The sequence below is a fragment of the Panthera uncia genome, chromosome D1 (genome assembly GCF_023721935.1).
Source record: "Panthera uncia isolate 11264 chromosome D1, Puncia_PCG_1.0, whole genome shotgun sequence".
Taxonomy (NCBI): Eukaryota; Metazoa; Chordata; class Mammalia; order Carnivora; family Felidae; genus Panthera; species Panthera uncia.
The window spans coordinates 58359382-58379645 of record NC_064808.1 but is presented as its reverse complement, the minus strand read 5'-3'; the positions used below and the strand labels follow the sequence as shown (position 1 = coordinate 58379645).

Genomic DNA, 20264 nt, shown 5'->3' with positions numbered 1-20264 from the left:
TTTTTTTCTTTTCCATTTTCTTTTTCTTTTTTTTTTTTTTCCTTTTCCTTTTAAAACTGTCATTTGAAGGGATTTGGGCAGGAGGGTCAGCCCACCATCTTGATGTGATGTAACTTTCATCATTGTACTTAGAATTAAAATGGCGATCTTTTATTCCCCAAATGTGCATTGAGTACCTCTCATATGCTAAACCCTTCTCTAGGTATCGTGAGTAAAATTTCAGTAGAACTTACAGTTTCATGTTCTCTAACGTTGAATGGTGAACATAATGTCTACCCACATGAAATAGGAAATATATATATACGTTCCTTAGGGATTTACTTGATTGCATGAATCATAACCAAGGGTCCACGAATCATTTAAGACACTTTAAGATGCCAAATTTAAATTTAAATATATATGTACATTTGTTAAAAGTTCACACAGGCTAATAAGGACATTATATCATTGTATTTATATGAAATCCTCTTTTTAAAAAAGTATTTCATATAAATGCATTAAATTTTTTTAATGTTTATTTATTTTTGAGAGAGAGAGACAGGGTGTGAGTGGGGAAGGGCAGAGAAAGAGGGGGACACAGAGTTTGAAGCAGACTCCAGGCTCCTTGCTGTCAGCACAGAGCCAGACGCGGGACTCGAACCCATGAACTGTGAGATCATGACTGGAGCCAACTGAGCCACCCAGGCACTCCTATATGAAGTACTCGTAACTCACCATGGTAGTTTCTTTTCCCCTTGCAGGTCAGATATTTTGATTGATAGTTAATAATAACCTTAGCAAGTAAAACACAGGTTTTTAATAAATTCAGTTTGGTACACCAAATCTTTTAAAATGTAGTATCTGTGGTGAGAAATAATGTGAAGCGGTGTGGTATAGAGTAAAAAACATGGCCTTCACTATTAACTGGGCTAGAATCTCAGTTTTGCCACTTGATATTTGTATATCTGGGCAATTTATTAAATTCTGAACCTCTTCATAATGGAGACAATAATACCTCTAATGTTGTTTTAAGGATCTACTATCAGTTCCTTTTGCCTTTTTTGGAAATGTTAAAACCAACCTATTGCTTCATTTTAGGTAGTTCACATAAAATGCATAGATCTGTTTACAATTCATTATTCTCTTAATTCACGTGATCTGCTCAAATACATAAGTCTTTAATATTGTTTATAGTATTATTTATAAGAATTAGGAATTCTCTTTCTGGCCATGTTAGAGTAATAAGTCTCTATCCCCTTGTCATAAACATTAAGTAAACTGGACCAAAATAAATGAATTATCTTGTTTTCAATATTATACAATAGGCAGAGTAGGATTGTGACCTCAGAGAGAAGAAATAAAGGAGGTAAGGTCTACCACTACTTTGGCTTCCTGTCTGGAGCCGCAGAAGCAGGAAGAGGGAGCCTGGAAGCCTCACTCAGTTGAAAAGGCAACAGTTGGATGTTGGAGAGTCTTAAGCAACTAGAAGTTGCAGAGCCAGGTTCTGAAAGGGAAGGAGCTATGCAGACAAAAGCAGAAATCTGTACAGGGGCCACCTTGAGTCTGCTGCTGAATACTAGGATCATAAATGTATAAAGTGAAACTCCATGAGGCCAAGCAGTGAACATCTAGGGGCTTATTAGCAGAACATTTCCTGAGTTTACACAAGAGATGTTTAACCCTGATGAGACATAGCAAATGATCCTTTGAAGCACTCAGGGCATTCAGTGGAGAACCCAATGGATTTGTCATACAGGAAAGACAGAAAAGTCCTCAGATGGATCAAATAGATCTACAAATCACTGCTTGCCAAAACAAAGCCCAACTTTCTTTGCAGAATGATCACAAATACTCAACAATGGTAGTGTAACATTGGTATTTTCCCACATCCAAGCAGAAATTGATAGACATGCCAAGAAGCAGGTCCTTTGTAACCCATGACCAGGAGAAAAAATCAGCCCAAAGAAACAGATTTAGAAATGACAGAAGTAATGGAACCAGCAGACAAGAATGTTAAAATAGCTACTGTAACTAATGAATATATTTAAAGGAAAATATGAATGTAGAGAAATGGAAGATATATAAAAAAGAACCAAATGGGATGTGTAGGGATGAAAGCTAATACTATTTGAAATAAAAAATTAACAGCAGATTGGACAGTGCAGAACAGAACAGCAAACTTGACGATCTAACAGTAGACTTAAAGTGAAGCAGAGAAAGAGAACTGAAAACAACCAAATTAACTCTTTTATGTGTGGGACAATGCCAAGCAGGATACAACAAAGTGTATTTGACATCCTAGAAGGAGGATGGAGCCAAAAATATTGTAAGAAATAATATTTCCAAATTTGAAGAAAATTGTCAATTCACACATCCATTAGTCTTAAGAAATCAAAAGCAGGGCAGACACACACATATACCAAGACATAACAAATTCCTGAAAACCACTAATAAAGAATTTTGAAGGTAGCCAAAGAAGACATGTGTAGAGAAACAATGAAGCCTTTTTATCAGAAACTATGCAAACCAGGAGATACTGAAATATTTTTAAAGCACTAATGAAAAAAAAAAAACTATCAATATTTACATAGCCAGGAAAATATCCTTTGAAAATGGGGATATAATAAAAACCTTTTCAGACAAAGAGAATTTGTTACTAGCTACTTGACATACAGTTCACAAATAACTGCAGATGGGAAGAAAACAGATCAAATGAGAGGTTGGATCTAGATAAAGAGATGACGACTGCAAGAAATGATAAATATGTGAGTAAATATAAAATACATTTTCCTGGGGTGCCTGGGTGGCTCTGTCGGTTGAGTGTCCCACTCTTGATCTCACTTCAGGTGTTGGTCTCAGAGTTGTGGGTTCAAGCCCCATGTTGGGCTCTATGCTGGGTGTAAAGCCTACTTAAAAAACAAAACAAAAAAAACATTTCCCCTAATTAAAAAAATTTTTTTAATGTTTATTTACCTTTGAGACAGAGTGCCAGTGGGGGAGGGGCAGAGAGAGAGGGAGACCCAGAATCTGAAGCACGCTCCAGACTTTGAGCTGTCAGCACAGAGCCCGACATGGGGCTTGAACTCACGAGCCTGGAGATCATGACCTGAGCCGAAGTCAGCTGCCCAACCGACTGAGCCACCCACGTGCCCCACCATTTTACCTAATTTTAAATCTTTAAAAAGGATAACTCACTGCTTAAAACAAAAATCATAATGTAAGTTTTACAACATATGTAGAAGGAAAATGTAGGGAAATTGAAGTATGGTATTAGAAGGATAAAAAGTGTTCATATTTTACATGAAGTGAGAGAACATTGTTTGATGTTACACTGTGTTGAGTTAAAGATGCATATTATAAAACCTCGAGCAAACACCAAATATTAAAATGAAGAAGTGTGCCTAATTAGCCAATAGTGGATATTAAATAAAATGTTAAATTATGTTCACTTTAATTTATTTTTAAGGTACGTTTACATGAAAGAAGACAGTAAAAGATGGAAGGAGCAAAGAAATGTTAAGATATATAGTAAACAAATGGCAAGATTGTAGATTTAAATCCAATTATATCGGTAATTGTATTAATATAAGTGGTTTTAATCAATGTTTGGCAAGCTTTTTCTGTAAAGAGTCAGACATTAAAAAATATTAGGCTTTGTGGTCAAAGCCATTTGACCTTTGTGGTCAAAATAAAGTATCTGTTGAAACTGTTCATTTCTGCCAATATAGCCTGAGAGTAGTTATAGACATTACATAAATGAGTAAGTGTGGCTGTGTTCCAGTAAAACAGTAGATCCTGAAATTTGAATTTCATGTAATTGCAATGTGTTTAAAATACTATTTTTTAAAAAAGATTTTTTTAATGTTTATATTTGAGAGAGAGAGAGAGACAGAGTGCAAGTGGCAGAAGGGGCAGAGACAGAGAAAATCTGAAGTAGGTTCCAGGCTCTGAGCTGTTAGCAGAGAGCCCAACATGGAGCTCGAACTTATGAGTCATGAGATCATGACCTGAGCCAAAGTGGGACACCTAACCGACTGAAGCATCCAGGCTCCCCTAAAAAAGATTTTTTTCTTTCTTTTATAATTTTTTTTAATGTTTATTTATTTTTGAGCGAGACACAGACAGAACATGAGCGGGGGAGGGGCAGAGAGAGAGGGAGGCACAGAATCCGAAGCAGGCTCCAGGCTTCGAGCTGTCAGCACAGAGCCCAACGTGGGGCTAACTCACGAACTGTGAGATCATGACCTGAGCCGAAGTCGGACACTCAACCGACTGAGCCACCCAGGCGTCCCACCCCTAAAAATGGTTTTTAAGTAATCTCTACACCCAGCTGGGGCTCCAACTCCCAACCCCGAGATCAAGAGTTGTGCGCTCTACCAACTGAGCCAGCCAGGTGCCCCACAAAATACTGTTTGTCTTTTTCTTTTTTCCCACCAACTCTTAAAAAAGTTAAATCATTCTTAGTTTGTGGGCTGTACAAAAACAGGTGACAAGATGCATTTGCCTTGTGAGCCTTAGTTTGCTAGACCTTGCTTGACCTAAACCTACTGTCTCTCATCTGGTCACCACTAGCCAGCTGTGGTATTTGAGTTAAAATTAATTGAAATTAAAGAGATTGTCTGCGTGGGTAAAAAAGCAAGCCCAACTATATGCTATGAAAATCCACTTTAAATATATAGTTTGAAATGAAAGGATAGAAAATGATATATTGTGCAAAGCTAATCATAAGAAAACTGGAATAGCTATACTAATACCAGAAAATGGAGACATCAGAACAAGGAACATGAGCAGTAATAAAAAGGGATATTTTGTAACACTAACAGGGCTAATTTCTCAGGAAGATACAATAATTCTGACTGTTTTCACCCAGTAACAGAGCTGAAAAATACATATATAATCTAGATTATAAAGCATAAAGATACAATAAGTGCATACAGTATAATTCCATTTATATGAAGCTCTAGGAAAGACAAAGTTATAGTGAAAGAAGGCAGACCAGTGGTTACCTTTGTCTGGGAGTGGGGTGACTGACTGGAATGGGGTTACAAGGGAACCATTTAGTCATTCTCTTCTGTTTTATATTTTGCTTATCTTAGTCTGTTCTCTTGTCATGTTAGGAAGCTTACTCATAAAAACCAGTTCATGGTTGGCCAGTTGTAAACTGGTAGCATGGGTAAAGTTGTTGATTGGGTGGCATAAGTGTGCAATGCCAAAATGTATATTCCATTTTACATGTGTACCTTCACAATTTTAGAAATTTGTTATCTGTTTTATATCTGGTTCATTAAAAAACATTTTTTATTATTTATTTATTTATTTATTCATTTGCTAGTCAGTCAGGTACTAGGGTTAGGAGAGTTTCATGTTTTTGAAAAATTTTGTATTTTTTAATTTTTTAATGTTTATTTTTGAGGGACAGAGACCAAGCACAAGCGGGGGAGGGGCAGAGAGGGAGGGAGACAGAATCTGAAGCAGGCTCCAGGCTCCTTGCTGTCAGCACTGAGCCCGATAGCGGGCTTGAACTTATGAGCCGCGAGATCATGACCTGAACTGAAGTCGCTTAACCGACTGAGCCACCCAGGCATCCCAAAGTTGTTTTCTTTTGTTGTTTTTTTAAATCCAAATCAATCCATTCATTTAACAAGTCTTTATTGAACGTGTGGTATGTGGTGGGCACTGTCCCAGGTGCTGAAGATTCAGTCTTGTTTAACATGGGATAGAGTTGATCAAATAGGCATTTATGATACAATGTAATGCATAAGTAGAATCATTTTGGAATACCCATCAGGGGCACTTAATCCTGATAAGGTAAAAGAGTGATTTCCTGAGGGAGCAACAACCAGACAACTTTGAGGATGAATAGAGGTGGGTTGAAGATAGAGGGGACTGTACATGTTAAGATCTGGAGTCTAGAAACCGTATGGAATGTTTGGGAATTATGAGAAGTTCAGGTGGTGTTGTTGAGCCATTAAACCAAAACTAGCAGCTCATTACTCTGGACTTTTTGTTATATGAGAAAAAGTAACTCCCTGAAGCCACAGTGGTAAGGTTTTTTGTTACTTGAACATACCTGTAACCAGCACAGTGAGATAGCATATTTAAACTGAAGTGAAGAGATGGATGAGGTGACTTAGGGACAAAAGAAATTAAGTCCTAAAACAGAATCACCTTTCAAGGAGAGGGCAGAAGTGTAGGGTCTGCAAAGGAATTTAAAAGGAGGCAAAAGAAATAAGAGGAGAAATCAGAAAAGTAGTGTCACAGGATGGCCAGGTTTCAAGAAGGAAGATCTGGTCACCAGTGTCACATGGTGCCAAATTAAGACAAAAACCAAAGCATCCATTTAGTTTAACTAATAGAAGTCAGATTATGGTGAGTTTGGAGCAAATGGGACAGGTAAGAAAGAGACTGAGTTCATAGACTTTTTTTTTTTTTTTTTTTTTTTTCCCCCAGAATGGTAGGAGCAGTGTGTGTTAGTCGGGAGGGGACTTTTTCAAAAAAAATCTCCACAAGTTCCTTACTCTTAATCTTGTTCTTTGAGGCCAGCAGTAGTTTAAAAAAAATCCATTGAAGTTCATATGTAAGTGAATATACTTGTAAACTTAACTTCTAGTGGCTTTTTCACGGGACCCAGTTTTAGTAAACCACTCCTCTGAACATTTGTTTTTCTTTAAAATGTGTAGAACCTTAAGCCAACAGTTGTTTATTTTCATTTAGATTAGATTTTCTGTACAGAAGAACTAAGTATTGAGATAATGATGTTTCTTTGCCAACAGTGTAGAATAAGGGGAGGGATGTTAGTTTTTCAGCATAACTGAACAATCTCCATTCAACACTTGGAAAAACATAATTAAGATCTCAGCTATCTTGAACCTATAGGAGGAAGGGTTCTTTAAACTGGTATATGTCTATGCCTTTTGGGTTCTCTAAACTTGTTGAATGTATTTGCAGAAATTTTTATGTTTACATTTTTCTTAGGATGTCCATAGCTTTCATTCAAACTAAGAGGTTGTCTTATGTTAGATTTCCCAACAAGCAAACTCTGAGACAAAAATGTGAGCGCACATAGTTTATTTGGGAAGCACTGCCAGGAAACAGTTTAGATCATATGTCAGGTTTATCCTAGCACTGATTCAGGGCTGCTCTCAGGAAGGGTTAACTCCTTGCCCTGTAGTCAGAAAGGCCTTGCACATGGTTGCAGGTTAGCCTGCACTGGAGTCCTAATTGCTATGAGGGTAAAGGTGAGGTGCCTCCAGCATCTGCTGCAGAGGTAACAGTACAATGGAATTTCATTTCTTGGTTAATTTGAAATATTTAAAAATTTGGATTTTTGAAGAATTTTTTTTTAAAGTAATCTCTACACCCAACGTGGGGCTCAAACTCATGACTCTGAGATCAAGAGTCACATGCCTGTACCGACTGAGCCAGCCAGGCACCCCAAAATATTTAAAAATTGTTTGATGGAAATTCTATGACATTAAGGAACTATTCATATTTAGGTAGTAATGATGGTATTCTGGTTATTTTTAAAGAGTTTATATCCCTTAGAGATACATAGTGAAATATTTGTGGATGAAATGATACCTGGAATTTGGTTTAAAATGACATATGGGAGAGGGAAAAAGTCTCTTGGTTGATTATCGCTGAAGTTGTGTGATGAGTTCATGGGTTTTATTATGCTAGTCTCTATTTTGGGATTTGTTTCAACATTTCTTAATAAAGGGGTTTTTTTTGTATGTGTGTATGCTTTTTCCTTTTTTTAAATTCAAGTATAATTAACATACAGTATTATATTAGTTTCCGATATATAATATAGTGATTCAGCAATTCTTTATGTTACTTGGTACTCATCACAATAAACATACCGTTGATCCTCTTCACCTATTTGACCCATCCCCCCCACCTCTCTTCTGGCAACAACCAGTTTGTTCTGTATATTAAAGAGTCTGTTTCCTATTTGTCTTTTTGTTTGTTTGTTTTGTCTCTTGAATTCCACATATGAATGAAATCATATGGTATTTGTCTTTGATGGACTTACTTTACTTCGCATAATACCCTCTAGGTCCAGCCACGTTCTTGCAAATGGCAAGATTTGGTCCTTTTATGGCTAATATTCCATTGCATATGTACCACATCTTTATCCATTCATCTATGGATGGACACCTGGGCTGCTCCCATTTCTGGCTATTGTAAATAATGCTGCAGTAAACATAAGGGTACGTGTATCTTTTCAAATTAGGTGGGTTTTTTTGTTTTGTTCTGTTTTCTTTGTGTAAATACCCAGTAGTGGAATTACTGTATCATATGGTAATGCTATTTTTAATTTTCGAGACACCTCCATCCTATTTTCCACAGTGGCTACACTAGTTTGGATTCCCACCAACAGTGTATGAGGGTTCCTTTTTCTCCACATCCTCAACAATACTTGTTATTTTTTGTGTTTTTGATTTTGGTCATTCTGACAGGTGTGAGGTGATATCTCATTGTGGTTTTGATTTCCATTTCCCTGACAATTAGTGACATTGAACACCTTGATTTGGTTTTGTTTTCTTCTAAAATGTTCAGTGGTACCATTTTGCTAAATAGAAATATCTCTATCTGAAGTTAAAGAAGTTCCAGGTCATGTGAGTAGTTAAATAACTAGTAAAAGACAACAAGAAACACATGCACTGTTTTTTTCCCCTTATATTGTAGAGTTATCAAATGTGCACATGAATAAATCAGTTCCTTTAGAAGTCTTCAGGCAGAATCTAATTTTTTATTACTCTTGTTTTGCTGATGTTTTAATTGCATTTACTTAAAAATCACCAACATTTTATTCAGATACCCTGGTTTACTTAATAATCATTTTTAGCAGTCAGCTGGCTGGCCCCCCAATAAGGTGTCATTGTTTTGCTTTTAATAAGACGTGATCACCATCTGGTGGTGAATAACAGTAACTTTGGTTTGTATTGTTTTAGGGTTTATAATAGTGTTTTGATATGCATTTTCTTGTTCATTGAAATAACTATAGAAATTACAGTCTTACCCATTTCTTGTCTGTGTCTAATGCCAAGATTTCAAGACACTAAGATGACATAGTATGTTACTCATCTAGCTATCTCTGTTTGTTAAATGAATGTTGATTGAAGGAAAAGTGTAAACTGGTCACTTGTTAGCAAGGAATAGACTATACATTTCACAAAGAAATGGAGGCCTTTTCTTTTCTTTTCTTTTCTTTTTTTTTTTTTAAGTAATCTCTGCACCCAATGTGGTGCTCGAACTCACAACTCCAGGGATCAGTTTACCGATTGAGCCAGTCAGGTGCCCTTATATAGGTATTTATTTAAACACACAGACTTCATTATTTGCTCCTATATACAGATTCCCATGGGAGCATTCACCTCTTCCATTTCTCCCCTCAAAAGGGAGAGAAAGGGATAAACATAAACTGCAAATAAGTTGTCTTGAATTGGTGATATCGCCTGATGGCTCACACAGTGAACCCAAAGCCACTTTTGCCATCTTTTTTATCCACCTCCTCATCACTTTTCCTGCCTACTGTTAGTTCACATAATTTCTCTTTGACACCTGTAGCAACTCTCTTTTTCTCTAGCAGCAGCAGAACTGTTCTCCCTGTTGTTTTCCTTCTCCTTTATTTTCTTGCCTCTGTTCCAGTTCATCAAGTCCTTGAGTGAATCAGGAACTGTGCTTGGTACTGAGAATACAATGATGAAAAAGGCAGTTGGATCTGGCCCTTGTCTTCATGGAGCTTACATCTGAGGATGGGAGAGAGGAGGAAAAAGAGATAGATGGTAGATAATTACAAAGTGAGACTTAACGATAATTAAGACTATATGATATTAATATTACTCTCACTGAGAACATATACTATTGTGGATTTTGTTTTTATAGTTATAAGTTTCCAGAAAGCAATTTGGAAGTGGAGTGACTATTTTAAAATTTTACCTGTAAGATGGATTGGAAAATAGTGGTGGTGGCACTGTGTTGTGAGTCTAGTTAATGCCACTGAGGTGTACACTTAAAAATGGTTAAAATGTTAATTTTATGTTATTTGTATTGTACCACAATTTAAAAAGTTAATTATGTAATAAAAGAAAACCCATTGATTTGTATACTTTAAATGGATTTAAATGGAGCTGTGCAGAAGGGGTGGCTTGATTCGTAGGTTAGGTCTTCTGAACTGTTTCTCTATTCATTTAATACTTTAAGAAACATTAGAGCACTGGGCTTGGAAGGTTTGGGCTCTTGCCTGGCCTCTGCTTGGTGGTAGGCAATTCACATCATATCTTTGTTAACTAAATTTTCTAGTCTATTAGATAGTGTGAATTAGATCATTGCTTTCAGTTCAAAAATTCTAAGATCCCATGATTGACTGTTGTGTTATTATTAGGCAATTAATACCTGCCTCAATACCTGGACATAGGCATTAAACAATACAGCTGGAGGACTTTAGATCAACTTTATATGGACAAGGAAATTGAAGTTTGCACCTCTTTCTCCTGACTGTGTCTAATGCTTTTCATAATACATACATAAAAGAACTTTTAAGTATTAGTTGAAATATGAAGTATAGGCTTTTAAGTGAAACATGGACATTTGAAATGATGAAGAGTATCAGAAATAAGACATGATACAAATAAATTTATTTGATTTATTAAATGTGTGTATGTGTTCCTTTTCTGACTTAGTATGATTAAATAAAAAGTGGTTTCTGCTTTTAAAAATGAACAAATTAATTATGGGGTGCCTGGGTGGCTCAGTCGGTTGGGTGTCTGACTCGGCTCAGGTCATGATCTCGCAGTCTGTGAGTTCGAGCCCCGCATTGGGCTCTGTGCTGTCAGTTCAGAGCCTGGAGCTTGCTTCAGATTCTGTGTCTCCCTCTCTCTGTCCCTTCCCCACTCACCCTCTGTCTCGTTCTGTGTCTCAAAAAATGAATAAATGTTAGAAAATTTTTTTGTTTTAATTTAAAAATGAACAAATTAATTGGGATCACATTGAAGACAAGTATATAGTAGGTACTTCCTGATCAAGATTGGTGAAGGTGCTTGTTAGAAACTTTCTACATTTTGCACTTTTCCTTGAGGGCACTTCTCTGCATCTATGCTGCTACAGCCTTATCCTGGGCCATCATCATCTCTTGCTAAAGTGTGGCAGTAGCCTCCTAATTAGTAGTATTTGCTTCCCTCTCATTCATTCCTCGCAGAGCAACCAAAGTGACCTCCACATCTCCTTTACCTTTTTAAATTATGGAAAATGTGAAAGATACAAAAGTAGAAAGTTGTATAATGAACTTCCATGTACCCATCACCCCCCCCCCCCACTTTGGTACGATGTTATGATTTTGTTTCATCTGTAACTCCATCTACTCCCCCCCCCCGCCCCCGCCAGCTGCCTAGATTATTTTGAAGCAGATCCTAGACACAGAATGATCTTTTAAAAACTTGGATCGTGAATCTTTCCTAAATTTCTCTCTCAAGTTCTTATAACACTTACAATAAAATCTCAACTCTTTCCATGGCACCCAAGGCTTTATAGGATTTGACTCCTGCTTACTTCTTCACCAGCCACACTAGAAGCTTTTGGCTGCCTCAGGACTTCTGTATAGGCATTTCCTTGTGGCTAGCATTCTCTTCTCTACCTTGGCTTGGTTGGCTGCTTCTTCAAGGTCTCATCTTTATTAACGGTTTTACCGTTTATAAAATGTTTCCCTAAAATGTTAGCAATTGATGCGTCTAGGCGAAGGGTGTACTAGTCTTTGAATTTTTCACTGTTGGAGTTTGTTGGGGGAAAGGTCCTCCTCTCCCTTAAATACTGTCACATTACTATTTCTTTTCAAATATTTTTAGGGTCTTTCGCTCCTATTCTCTCCACCCTTCAAGTCCTCTGTGATTATTAATTAAGCAGAGAGAAAAGAGAGAAGGGAAATAAAATCATCTGATTAGAGGTGAAGGCATATGGTACTGGAAGCCATGGTCTCCAGTATCTTAGATTCCCTCTGCCAGGACGTTGTTCCTTACGTGTAAGGAAAAGGAAGCCCCTTAAAGACCGACTAATGTGAGTGTGGCTCACATCATTTTACCCAGAAAGAGGCCTTTCCTCTCCATAAGAAATATCTACCTTCTCCTTTGGGAAGGAGTGCTGAATTGCTGGTTATCACAACCTCCAACCATGCTGATTACTTCCAGTACACTGATTACTTTCTTTCTTTTTTTTTTTTTTTAATTTTTTTAATGTTTTTATTTATTTTTGAGACAGAGAGAGACAGAGCATGAGCAGGGGAGGGGCAGAGAGACGGGGAGGTGCAGAATCTGAAGCAAGCTCCAGGCTCTGAGCTGTCAGCACAGAGCCCAGTGCAGGGCTCGAACTCACGGAGTGTGAGATCATGACCTGAGCTGAAGTTGGACGCTCAACCGACTGAGCCACCCAGGCACCCCTGATTACTTTCTTTGTAGCGGAGACATTTTCACAGTTTGGGTTCTTAAATAATCTGAATCATGTTTGGTTTCTCTACCTGTAGGAGAACAGCAGTATGATTCTAAATGAAACAAACCTAAAGTGGAGCAGCAGATACCCCTTGGTTTATCTGCCTGCATACTAGGTCTTCTTGGATTTATTTTTTTCCACTGTGGTAATAAGCTGAGCTTAGTGATTTTTATTATTCTTACTTGGCATCTCTGAACTGTGGCTTTTCGGAGAGTGGCCTAAATTACAGTTCATTGTCTGAACTGTTCCTCTGCTTTTCACAAAATTTTAGGATGATTGATTAAATGAATTATTTGAAGATAAGGTATATAAATGCATAATAGTTATTTCAAGGATCAAGTGGTCTGTGGGAATCGTCTCATTATTGCTAATGAATTTGCTAATCTGTGCTCCCTCAACAGAGTTTGGAAAAAACTGGGCAATACGTAAAAGTTTATTGTTAGGTTATCTTTTAATCATCATATCTGAAATCAATGTTCTTTGATCAGTAACCTATATGAAATCAACTATTTTGGGACTGTAAGTGTATCTTTGCTTACAAACATAGAGGAAGTTTAGGGGTGTCTGGGTGGCTCAGGCAGGCAGCGTCCAACTCTTGATTTCTGCTCAGGTCATGATTTCATGGTTCATGGGATCTAGTGCTGCGTCAGGCTGTGCTGACAGTGTGGAGCCTGCTTGGGATTCTCTCTCTGCCCCTTCCCTGCTTCTGCATGCACTCGTGTGCTCTCTCTAAAAATAAACTAAAAAAAAAAAAAAAAAAAAAGCAAAGAAGTTTAAGTAAAACTTTATTGAGAAATGAGAAGAATTCTATCATGTAGTTACTATGAGTTGCTGTGAATTTTGACCATTTAGAAAGCAAAATTATAAGTAGTAAGACTGGGCCTGCAGAAGCAGTAGCATTCTTAAGGCTTGGTGCTGGAAAGATGCTTAGAAAAATGTCCAAATATAGGGGCGCCTGGGTGGCTCATTCGGTTGAGCGTCTGACTGAGCATTTGACTCAGGTCATGATCTCATGGTTCGTGGGTTCGAGCCTGCGTCAGCCTCTGTGCTGACAGCTTGGAACCTGGAGACAGCCTGTATTCTGTCTCTCTCTCTCTCCGCCTCTCTCTCTTTCCCTCCCTGTCTCTCTCTGCCTCTCTTCCACTCACCTTCTGTCTTCTTTGTCTCTCAGCAATAAACATTAAAAAATAATGTTAAAAAAGAGAAAAATGTCCAAATATAGAACATCTTTGGGTGATTGGATCAGTAATGCAGTCTGGGATTCTACCACTTTCTGCTGCTTCATGCCTGCATCATCTTGGCAGGGCCTTCCTGAATTCGCACAACCCTGACCTTTTCTTCTGCTTCACAGTCTTTTACCTCCTGAGGCCTTATGAAAGAAATGGGTCAGTTAAAGGTTATGTATCATATCTATCTAGTGAAAGGTTCAGCTGTGACAAAACCTATATTTTTCAGAATGACGTGAAGTTGGTTAATAGATACATTTAGAGAAGGAAGTTAATAATTATCTTGATGCTTGGGAAATGAGACTATTTAGAAAATGTTCCAGGTGATAAATAAGTGAATTTACAGATTGTCACTGTGTGTTTTAGAAAACGATCATGTGTTTTAAAAATATAATTGATAATTTACAGCTTCACTGTCCAAAATCATAGCTACTTGCTACACGTGGATATTTAAATTTTATTTAAAAAATTAAAAGTTAGTACCTAAAATTAGTACCTAAAATTAAAGTTAGTACCTAAATTTAGTACCTAAAAGTTAGTACCTAAAATTAAAGTTTAGTCCCTCAGTTTTATTAGCCACATATCAAGCCATATAGATGACTCTGTATTGGAAAGGACTATTTCCTATTGGAAAGGAAAGAAATAGACTATTTCTGTTCATCATAGAATGGTCTCTTGAATAGACAGCATGTTTAGAGAATACAGAGTATGGGAATTTTAATATTTTCAATTTAACCACGATGTTGATTATAATTTTACTGTTGAAGTTTTTGCCTGTTTCTTATCAATTGACAAAATATTAAGAGCCACTAATGTCCGTGAAGATCACCAGCTTGTCAGTTCTATTTGAAACAAAAAATATAAACAAATTAGTTGTTAACTAGATTTACTGTGGTGATCATTTTGTAATATATACAAATATTGAATTATTAAGTTGTATATCTGAAATTAATTTGTCAATTATCTCAAAAATGTAAGTAAGTTATAAGTAAATTGTGGGTTATACATTTTAGTTTTAAATATACTAGCTCTGTATGATCCACTGTAGTAGCCACTAGACATAAATGGCTCTTGAGCACTTGAATATGGCTAGTGTGAACTGAGATGTGCTGTAAGTGTAAAATGTACAATATGTTTTTAATACTTAGTACAAAAAATAAGATGTAAATTGAGTGAAGGGGGGGGGTCTAAAGGTACAGACTTCCAGGTATAAAATAAATAAATCATGGGAATATAATGTACAGCATGGTGACTACAGTTAGTAATACCGTATTGCATGTTTGAAAGTTGCTGAGAATAAATCTTAAACATTCTCCTTACAAAATTTTTTTGCAGTCATGTTAGGTAATAGATGTTAACTAGATTTACTGTGATCATTTTACAAGGTATACAAATACTGAACCACTATGTTGTACAAATGAAACTAATATGGAGCTCCTGGGTGGCTGGGTCAGTTGAGCACCCATCTTCAGCCCAGGTCATGATCTCACGGTTTGTGGATTGGAGCCCTGTGTCGGGCCCTGCACTGACAGCTCAGAGCCTGGAGCCTGCTTTAGTTTCTGTGTCTCCCTTTCTCTCTCTGTCCCTCCCCTACTCATGCTCCGTGTGTCCCTCTCCCTCTCTGTCTCTTTTAAAAATAAATAAACATTAAAAAATAAAAAAACTGATATAATGTTATGTGTCAGTTATATCACTCTTTATATATTTATTTTAATATTTATTTTTGAGAGTGACAGAGCATGGGGGAAGGGGAAGAAATGGCGGGGCTGGCGGGGGGGTTGGGGACAGAGGATCCGAAGTGGGCTTTGCATTGCAGCAGCAAGCCCCATGTGGGACTTGAACTCATGAACCATGAGATCATAACCTTAGCTAAAGCCGGACCACCTTCACAATTTAAAAAAATAAATAAAAATATTAAGTGAAAAAAAATTTTAAATACCTGGTATTTTAAATCTTGAGTATATATTGAAATAACATTCGGATTGTAGTATTAAATGAAATATATTATTAAAATTAATTTTGACTTATTTTTATGAATGAACTACTAGAAAATTTGAAATTATGTGACTCATCTTATATTTCTGTTGGACAGTGCTGTGCAAGAGCCAATGGCCTAATAAGCAAATCAAGTACTATGTAATTTATTTCTTTATATATATATATATATATATGTGTGTGTGTGTGTGTGTGTGTATATATATATATATGTGTATATATATATGTGTGTATATATATATGTGTGTATATATATATGTGTGTGTATATATATGTGTATATATATATATGTGTATATATATGTGTATATATATATATATATATATATATATATATATATATATATAATTTATTTCTGTATGCCTAAATCAATAATGTCTACAGTTGCCAAGTGGGATGAAATCCTTTTTTTTTGCATACATTTATTTCTGTCCTTTTAGATTTTTAGAAATATAGTAGTACTAATTATATCAATTTTTGTGTGTGTGATTTCATGTATCTTTATGATAATGAAAGACATGTATTAAACACTGATGCAAAGCTTTTAGCCAGCTGCTAAGGAAGTGATATAGGCAGAATGAATACTTTGGACATTCCAAGGATAAACATGTTGCTGGAATCATTAAAAGGCTATCACAGAGACTTTGGGCCTTTTATTGATAAGACATAGAAAGATAAATGCAATTCAAGTGGGAGAAAACAGTAAACTAGAAGGCTTGAATAGAGCCCAGATAGGTAGTGGACTGGGTATGCTTAGTGAACAGGCCAGAATCCTGTTTTGATTTGAATGAAGGATTTCAGTGTAAAAGTGAGAGAGAGTGATTGAAAAGTTAGGGTGAGACTGACTTTAAGACTCTGAGGCTGGAGTAAGAAATCCGGATGAGTTTAATATAGGTATTTAGGAGCCAGAAAAGATGTCGATGAATGGGAAGTGTTATGAAAACAGTATTTTTGGAAGACTGGTTATAAGAGACTATCATAGTTATTTTTTTGAAGTGAGAAGGTACAGTAATATCCTAGAGAAAGTGGGGGAAATAGGGCACAGGGTTGAGATATCTAAAGGCTGAATCATCATGACTGTTGTGTTTGGGAAAGCAGACAAGGAGAAATTGAAACAGACTTTGGTTCCACAAGTGTCATGACAAATAAAAATAAAGGTGTTTTAGCTTTATGTATTTTACAGCTTTAAAACTGTAAAATAGCTAATGTAGCCCTTTACAGATGAGGAATTTGAGATTCAGTGTTTAAAGACCTTCACCAGAAAAATCATGATCACCTTATATTAAGCTGACAATTGAGCCCTTGTCTTTTTCTTCCTACTGTGTTGTCATTGGAGTCTACTCACTTACCCAAGCCAGTGCCTCAGGTTTTCTTGACTCTCTCTATAGCTTTGCACAAGCAGTCAATCACTAAGTTGTATTATTTGTTTCCTAAATATTTCTCAGATCTGCCTAATTCTGTCTGTACTATCTCTACCTATGTTCACATTACTCCCATCTTTCTGGGTTGATATTTTCTGGAATTTACATGTTATCTCTGCCTTGCATCCACCTCCCAAAACAAGCAAGGAAATAAAAGCAGTCTGTTTTCCTGCAATTCACTTGCTTTCTAAAGTGCAGAGAGAGCACTCTCTTGTCTAAATTTTTAAATGTAAATTTCTTAGCCTGGACTTACAAAGCTCTTCATGATCATGTCCTTTTTCCATGCCTCCAGTTCCATGATCACTTCTTTTTCAGTCTTTTGCATCTGCTGTTACTCCTGTAAGTAAGGTCCTTTCTCCCCTTTTCTCTGCCTCACCCTCAATCCCAAGTTCAGGTTTAGACTTAGAGTAATAGTCTACTTGTCTGTAACCACCCATCCTATGCTTCTTTCCACTGCCACCACCCCACCTCCAACCCACGATCCACTGTCTAATGCCCTAAAAAGACTCACATGAGTAGGCCCACTAAGGATATTTTTTCTTGTTTAGTAATAGTGGTCCCACAGAAATTTATTGAATGGGTCAATGTTTTTATACTGCAGAGTTGTTTCAAGTTAAAATTAGCTTAGTGGAGAATGAAGAGTCTAAAAGAATGACTGAAAATTAGTCCATCATTTCCCAACCTGTTCTTAAGAGCACTTGTATCCTAAGATAAGCTAGTGTTGTATGTATGTTTCACACAAAATTCCATGGTGAGATATATTAGGTGAATGTTGAAGATTATATCCTTGGATATTCACGTGCACACAAGATCCATCAATAAAGTTGTCAAGAAGTCCTGCACTTAAAACAAAAAATAAGACCTTTGTTTTGATCCAGTATTTTTCTTTTCTTTCTTCTTCTTTTTTTTAAATTTTTTAAGTTTATTTATTTGGAGAGAGGGAGAGAGGGAGGGAGGTAATCCAAAGCAGGCTCCACGCTGTCAGCACAGAGCCCAACGCATGGCTTGAATCCACGAACCATGAGATCATGACCTGAGCCAAAACCGAGAGTTGGACACTTAACCGACTGAGCCACCTAGGCACCCCAATCCAGTATTTTTCTAATGTATTTGATTATGGAAACGTTTTAGAGAGTATACCTCCTGTTTCTCTTAGGTTACTAGTGGTATTTGGAAAATGCCAAATTTGATGGCTGTGTATGTGTGTCCTTTTATTTCCCTTCCGTCTAACAGATATAATTAAACAACATAATCACGTCATACCCAAGGGATATATGGAGGAACTCTGGCTGTTTACAGTTAGAAGAGAAAACCTGAGGGAAGGTAAAATAGTCTTCAAATATTTGAAGGTTCTAGCTGAAGAGGAGTTGAAAATATTGTCTTTGAAACTAGAGAATAAGAGTAAGAACTAGGTGTAGAAAGGCAGATTTTGACTTTGTATAAGGCTAACTTTCTAATAACTAGAACTTTGGAAGATAAGTCAGTGTTCTGTCCTGAAAATTGTCAAGTGAAGATCCAGAGGGATGATGTAGAGGACTTTAGCCCATAGAGAAGGTATAGATTGAAAGAATAGTTTTGTGAAATAGGTTGAAAGCCATTGGACTGTTTCTGAGATATCCATATCCATATCCAACTTGGAATTTATATTCCTTGATTCTTTTCTAATTTTATGAATCTGTGTCTTGGTCTGTAATGTCAGTAAAGTATACAAATACGTGTTATGAGAAACAAACACTAGTAGAAATTGTGGTTGTATGGTTAAGGGCTTTTACTTGATGATATTTTTTTTTTAATTGGCTTTATTTTTTAGAGCAGGTTTAGATTCACAGAAAAATAGAGCACAAAGTTCAAAGAGCACAAAGCACAAAGAGAGTTCACATATACACTCTTTCTCAACATACGACCTCCACTATCCATATCTCCTGGCACCACAGAAGTACATTTGTTATAATTAATGAACCTACTTTGACCTATCATTATCACTCAAAAATCCACAGTTTACATTCGAGTTCATTCTTACTTGATAATGCTTTGAAAGAAAATGTGAATATTCCTGCTCATCTTTAAAAGAGTGGTTTTCAGTTATTTCTTGCCCTAGTTTAGTCTTTTCTGATTCACAGGTCTAAAAGATAGTTAAAGTCAACATCCTCTATTTTGAAAAAGTATTCAGAGAAGGGGAAAGTTCTTTTTTTATCTTAAATGTTTATAAATGTTTTATTTTGTGAGCTAACAGTATTTTTTCTTTCTTTTAAGTACCAAAAGAATTGGTGGAGCTCCATTTGAAGTTGATGAGGAAGATTGGCAAATCTGTTACGGCAGACAGATGGGAAAAATATTTGATCAAGGTAAATATTAAAAATTACCTTCTCTGGGGCACCTGGGTGGCTCAGTTGGTTAAGCATCCGACTCTTGATTGCAGTTCAGGTCATGATCTCGCTGGCATGCTGGCATGGAGCCTGCTTAAGATTCTCTTCCTCCCTCTCTGTTTCTCTCTCCCTCCCCTCTCAAAAAATGTGCCTTCTCTGTTACTGAAATATTACTGTAGCATAAATTGATGTGTTTCGTAATATGCTGAACTTTTAAAATGGTCTACTAAAAGTTGCAAAATATGACTTAGAAATCCATACAATTACTATCAGTATGTGATTCTTTTCTGCAACTACTAAGCCATAGTGTTTAGTCCTAAATTTGGGTTTCAGAGGTGTTATGTCCCTTTTGTGCCTAACACCGTGCCTAGGACTTTTCATGTCTTCTCTCATTTAATCCTTAAAATCATCCAGATAAATCAAGTAAGACATAAATAAGGCAAAGAAAGTTGTCATTTTTCCTTGAGATCACACTGTATGCATTGACACAGAATTTGTCTGTTACTTAAATGGTAAGATGTCATAACACCTTTAAATCAGTATAGGAGATTACCAGTTACCGATAAGGCCAAAGCTATCCTTTAGTGAAAACAACCTGGGAAATCAGAATGCTTTACGATAAACCATTCAGGAAAAATGGTCTGAAATTGTATCCAAACTTTGAGACCTACACAATTTTTGGAAGCCCAAGCTGATAAATGTACCTACCTCCATGATATCTTTTGGGAATATTTTTAATTCTATAACATAACAGAATATTAGGTTATATTTTTTGGTATTTTGAAAACTGTATG

General features: G+C 36.5%; 1 protein-coding gene across 4 annotated transcripts in view; it reads left to right on the top strand.

The window, feature by feature from the left end:
* Positions 1-20264, top strand: part of RSF1 (remodeling and spacing factor 1) — a 160601-nt gene that overhangs the window by 23184 nt on the left and 117153 nt on the right. For 3 of the 4 annotated variants that reach the window (XM_049619702.1, XM_049619696.1, XM_049619711.1), the window contains exon 2: positions 19358-19449. In XM_049619702.1, the coding sequence (XP_049475659.1) occupies positions 19358-19449 (92 nt within the window). Of the gene's footprint in view, positions 1-18065; positions 18428-19357; positions 19450-20264 lie in introns of those variants that run through there. The other variant, XM_049619705.1, reaches the window with a different exon arrangement.